The 5,607-nt window shown below is 38.7% G+C and overlaps 1 protein-coding gene across 1 annotated transcript in view; it reads left to right on the top strand.

The window, feature by feature from the left end:
* The window catches only part of DLEU7 (deleted in lymphocytic leukemia 7), a 28,714-nt gene extending 23,632 nt beyond the window's left edge, over positions 1–5,082 (top strand). Inside the window, exon 2 of the mRNA XM_069063597.1 lies at positions 4,426–5,082. Coding sequence (XP_068919698.1) covers positions 4,426–4,632 — 207 coding nt within the window. The 3' untranslated portion in view covers positions 4,633–5,082. The remainder of the gene's footprint in view (positions 1–4,425) is intronic.
* The last annotated feature ends 525 nt before the right edge of the window (positions 5,083–5,607 follow it).

Here is a 5,607-nt window from a genome sequence, read left to right on the forward strand (position 1 = left end):
GTGTGTGTGTGTGTGTGTGTGTGTGTGTGTGTGTGTGTGTGTGTGTGTGTGTGTCCCAAAGTTGCTTTCTCTGAGGTTTTCTAAATAAAACCTGGAATTGTGTTAGGAGGCTCAGTGAAGCCCACAGATCTATTTTTAAAGGCATTTTAGTCTTATTTGGGTGATGAATGCTATCTGAGCCTGGTTGTTAGGCACATGTTAGCCACACATTTCGATGTCTGGCTCTGTTCTGAAAGTCCGCTTACTTGTTGCCTTGGATTCCCGTTTCCTTTTTTCCAGAGGTTTGGTCTACTTCTCAAATGCAGATTGGGGAAATTATCAGATCCAGTTAGCACATTTGATAAGTGCTCATTTTGCCTTGAGTGCAGAGGAAGACAGATTTCTCTGCTCTTTGGTCACAGGTCAGAAACAGTAAATGAAGCCATAGCCATGTTCGTATTTTCCCCTTCTTCCAAGCTCTAAAATTATAATTATACTATGAAAAAGCATATTTCCCACCTTTCGGCAGAGAAGTGATAGTTGGACTATAGGTTCACAATGACACAACTTTCTAGATCATCAGTGTGTTAATATCTTTTTCTTAATTATACCTGTTTGTTGGGAAGGGGAGACTTTAGGGGTGGGTGATTGGGGAGGTATTGTGGATTAGTAATAGTGATACAAACAAAAAAGAAGAAAAGAAAGAAAATTAATGTTGATGAAACATTTAAAAACATTTAGAAATAGCATAAGGCAATTGAGGCGATGCTACCAACAGCTGTTTGCTGTTACCTTGTTAAAATTAATACATATTTTAAAACAAACTTTATATACTAGAAGTCCATGGTTTTTACCCATCCTCATTTTCTGTTCTTTATACATTGGGATAATATTTGAAATGCTAATAATACATTAAAAAAAATTTTTCCCCAATTACATGTAAAAACAATTTTTAAAAAATTTTAACAAGTTTTGAGTTCCAAATTTTATCCTTTCTTCTCTCCCCTCCATTGTCCCTGAGATGGTAAGCAATGTGATATAGGTTATATATGTGCAGCCATATAAAACATTTCCATATTAGTAATTTTGTGGAAGAGAACTCGAATTTTAAAAAAAAAAGTGAAAAATGGTGTGCTTCAGTCTGCATTCAGATGCCAGTTACCCTTTCGGGGCAGATATCAGTTTCATCATTAGTCCTTTGTGATTATCTTGGATCATTGTATTGCTGAGAATAGCCAAGTCATTCACAATTGTTCATCAATACAATATTGCTTTTACTTCGTACAGTGTTCTGGTTCTACTCCTTTTACTCTGTATCAGCTTATGTAAGTCCAAGTTTTTTTCTTTTCTGAAATCATCCAGCTTGCCATTTTTAAAAAATAAATCAGCTTGCTCTGTTTTCTTTTTCTTTTTTTTTTTTCATTTTTCAAATGCTTTATTAACTTCTGATTTACATCTTTCATTTCCGCCAGATTTTGGGTTACAAATTTTCTCATTTTTCCCCTACCCACTGCCCCAAAATAGCAATCCCACAGGATATCCCCTCCTCCAATATGCTCTCTCCCATATCTTTTTCCATACCCCCTTCTACTTTTCCAGTAGGGCATGGTGGATCTCTATGCCCCAGTGCCTGTATATCTTATTTACCAATTACATGCAAAATAGTATTAGTAATATTTTATATATATATATATATATATATATATATATATATATATATATTTATTTATTTATTTAAACATTTGATTTTAAAACTTTGAATTCCAGATTCATTCCCATCCTCCCTTGTCACCCACCCTTACTGGGAAGATAAGCAGTTCAGTATAGGTTCATATGTGGCTAATGCAAAACATTACCATAGTAGATATATTGTAAAAGACTGACTATATTTCCCTCCCTCCTATCCCACCTCCCACTTGTTCTATTCTCTACTTTGATCCTGTCCCTTTTCAAAAGTGGGTGCTTCCAACTTCCCTCCCCCCCAGCCTGCCCTCCCTTCCATCATCCCCCCTCTCATCCCCTTCCCCCCTACTCTCTTGTAGGGTGAGATACCCTATTTAGTGTGTATTTCATTTCCCTCCCTGAGCCAAATTCAATGAGAATAAGGTTGACCCATTCCCTTTTGCCTTCCTATTCTTCCCCTCCATTGTAGCCATTTTCCCTTGCCTCTTCTATATGAGATAGTTTACCCCATTCTGTCTCTCCCCATCTCTTCTCATATTTGTCTCTTACCTCTTAATTTTACCTTTTAAGTATCATCCCTTCCTATTAAATTGGTCCTGTGCCCTCTGTCTACCTGTAAAAATATATACAAAATTCACATATGTATTCATACGCCCGTATACCCTCTGATATAGACACATACATATTTGTATTCCCTTCAACTATTTTCATACAGAGAAGTTTCATCAGTTACAATTATTGTAGGAATGTTAATAGTTCAACTTTGATAAGTTCCTTATGATTTCTTTTCCCTGTTTTCCTTCTCATGCTTCTCTTGCTTCTTGTATGTGAATGTCAAATTTTCTATTCAACTCTGGTTTTTTCATCAAGAATGCTTGAAAGTTCTCTATTCCACTGAATGACCATATTTTCCCCTGAGACATGATAATCAGTTTTGCTGGGTAGGTGATTCTTGGTTTTAATCTCAGCTCCTTTGACCTCCGGAGTATCATATTCCAAGCCCTTCGATCCCTCAGTGTAGAAGCTGCCAGATCCTGGGTTATCCTGATTGTGTTTCCACAATATTCAAATTGTTTCTTCCTGGCTTCTTGTAATATTTTCTCCTTGATCTGGGAATTCCAGAACCTGGCTATAATATTTCTAGGAGTTTTCTTTTTGGGATCTTTTTCAGAGGGCAATCGGTGGACTCTTTCAACCTCTGTTTTAAAGTCATTAGCTTCCATTTGCTCCAATCTAATTCTGAAGGAATGATTCTCCTCAGTGAGCTTTTGAGATTCTTTTTCCATCTGGCAAATTCAGCTTTTTAAGGCATTCATCTCCTCATTGTCTTTTTGAGCCTCTTTTGCCATTTGAGTTAGTTTGTTTTTTAAGGTGTTATTTTCCTCAGGTTGTTGACTCTCATTTCATAATTTTCTTGCATTGTTTTCATTTCTCTTCCCAGTTTTTCCTCCACTTCTCTTATCTGCTTCTTAAGGTCCTCAATGACCTGTAACCAGCTCATATTTTTCTTGGAAGCTTTTGGTGCAGGAGTTCTGACTTCACTGTCTTCCTCCTGATCCATGCTTTGATCCTTTTTGTCCCCAAAATAGGAGTAATGTTGGATTGCTTTGCTTAGTTTGCTTCCTTTGTCTGCTCATATTGCCACTCGATTACTTGACTTTTGAACTTTTTGCCACAGTAGGACTGCCACCAGACAGGGGAGCTTTTGTTCCAAACACTGGGGTTTTCTCAGCTGCCGGAGGTATTAGATGGGTGCCCTCTCTGAAGCCTCCACATGCTCTGGCAAGCTGGTTGCACAACCCAGGACCTCCACCCTAGACCACAATCCAGGTCCAAGCAGGTTAAAGCAAGAGTGATACCCCTCAGACTGGCTGCCACGTGGTGGCGGCTGTCCTGCAGCCCACAGTGGCTTCTTACCCTGGGTGCAAAAGCAGATACGCTCCCAACTACTGGGTCCCAAAGTCCACACTGCACCGACATCTCACTTTATCCTTAGCATCTATGTGTTGCTAATTGTGGATTGCCATAGGTGCTGGTGATCTGGAGTCCCTCCAGCTGGTTTTTGGTCAGGCCCACCCTGGGGCTAAAACCTTGGCATGGGACTGGGCTTGGATCCCAGAGCATTGCTCTGGCTGATTTGTGCTGGCCGATTCCTGCTGACCTGCTGGGCTGTCCTCAGCGGGAGGTTAGCTTCTCTGTCATTTTGTGGGTTCTGTAGCTTCAAAGTTTGTTTAGAGTCCCCTTTTACATGAATTGGAGGTGGTGGGAGCTGGAACAGGATGTCCTGTTTCTACTCCGCCATCTTGACTCCGCCCCCTGTTTGCCATTTCTTATGGCATAATACTATTCCATTACAAATATATACCACAACTTGTTCAGCCATTCCTCAATTGATGGGCATCCCCATAATACATTTTTAAAAAATAATTCAGACGTATAAATTGTCCCATAGGCCACTGAAGAAATTCACTATTTGTCGTGTTCTTAACCTTTTTTGTGTCATGGACTACTTTGGCAGTCTGGTGAATCTTATGAACCCTTTCAAGAAAATTGTTTAATATATAAAATACGTAGGATTGCAAAGGAAACCAATTATATTGAAATATAATTACAAAAAAAAAATACAAGTTCACACACTCTTCCCTCCCTGCCCAAAGTTGAAAACCTTCCTCCTGGTTGGTATATGAATTTGGTAAAACCCATTTTTACTTCGTTACCTTGTATTAATTTCTTTGGTTTTGCTTTCTTTAATTTTTTTTAAAGGATAGTATCGAGTTTAGAAACATCTGCTGTCATATGGCCCAACATGGAGAGGAACCGATTTTTGACCAAGACTTGAATGCAGCGTACAAGTGCCTGAAGACCATCATCAAGAAGCTGATCCATACAATGCTGAGCCTCCCAGCTGATGTCCGTGCTTTGTCCTGTATGGCTCTGAGGCAGGTCCTCCAGAATCATCTGGATCTGTGAATGTTTTTGATTTGTGAATTGAAGCCAGTCTGTCTATAAGCTTTAGCCAAGGAGATATTGTGTATAGGTCTTAATAATTTCCATGTCAGATATTCCTTTCGACTTGTTATATATAACATGGATGTCTAGTTGTTTACTTGGGGCTATTTTGTGGCTGAAGCTCTATTGTTAAATGAAAGTCTGAGCCAGAATTGTGATATGTGATAATAAATATATGTTCTCTTTTGCTGTGTATGAGAAAGTGCCCTTGTATTTCATTTCCTAGTGAAGGAATTTGAAGACTCTGTGTAAATACTTCAGACTTTTGTTTCTGGTTTAGTGAATTTACTGTTTCACACCTGCTAAATGGCTTATAAGTTTTCTGCCTTTAATACCTTGGTTTGGAAATTGGAAGTGATGATAATCCCATTTAAGGTACTTGGAATAAAAGATTCTAAATAAGATATAAAATATTGTGTTATTACAACCCGAGATGAAAATTTCCAGCTTCCTTTTAAAATGTTTTTATACATCCCACTTCAAGTAGGAAATTGTGTGAAAAAAGAGGAGGGGAGAGGTGGGCATATTGGCCAGCTTCCCTTAAACATTTCCAGCTGAGAGGGGAGGGAAGGTGACTTTGCGGACTTTTAGTAGCTCAGATGGGCACATAGCTTAATCTTTCCTAGGTTTCCTGCAGTTTTCCTACAGATTGTACCCAGAACAGAGATCAATTAAACTTGTAACGCTCCCTTAACACTTTATAGTATCAGATTCAGGACCTAGATTACACTCTGATTCCTATGTCCTAAAAAATTAGGAAATTGTGTTTGATTGGAAGGGTCAGGAGTGAGGAAAGTACTACATATTCTCACTAATAATATAAATAGCCTAGGACCTAGATTTTCTATTGACTTTGGCTCTGGGAGTGTGGACAGCTCATTTAAACTACCCCAGGTATATTTATCACACAGAAATGTTGCCAGGATTCTTCTCTCC

The sequence above is a fragment of the Petaurus breviceps genome, unplaced genomic scaffold (genome assembly GCF_028583685.1).
Source record: "Petaurus breviceps papuanus isolate PSGF00001 unplaced genomic scaffold, PetGlider_PUasm1.0 90594, whole genome shotgun sequence".
Lineage (NCBI taxonomy): Eukaryota > Metazoa > Chordata > Mammalia > Diprotodontia > Petauridae > Petaurus > Petaurus breviceps.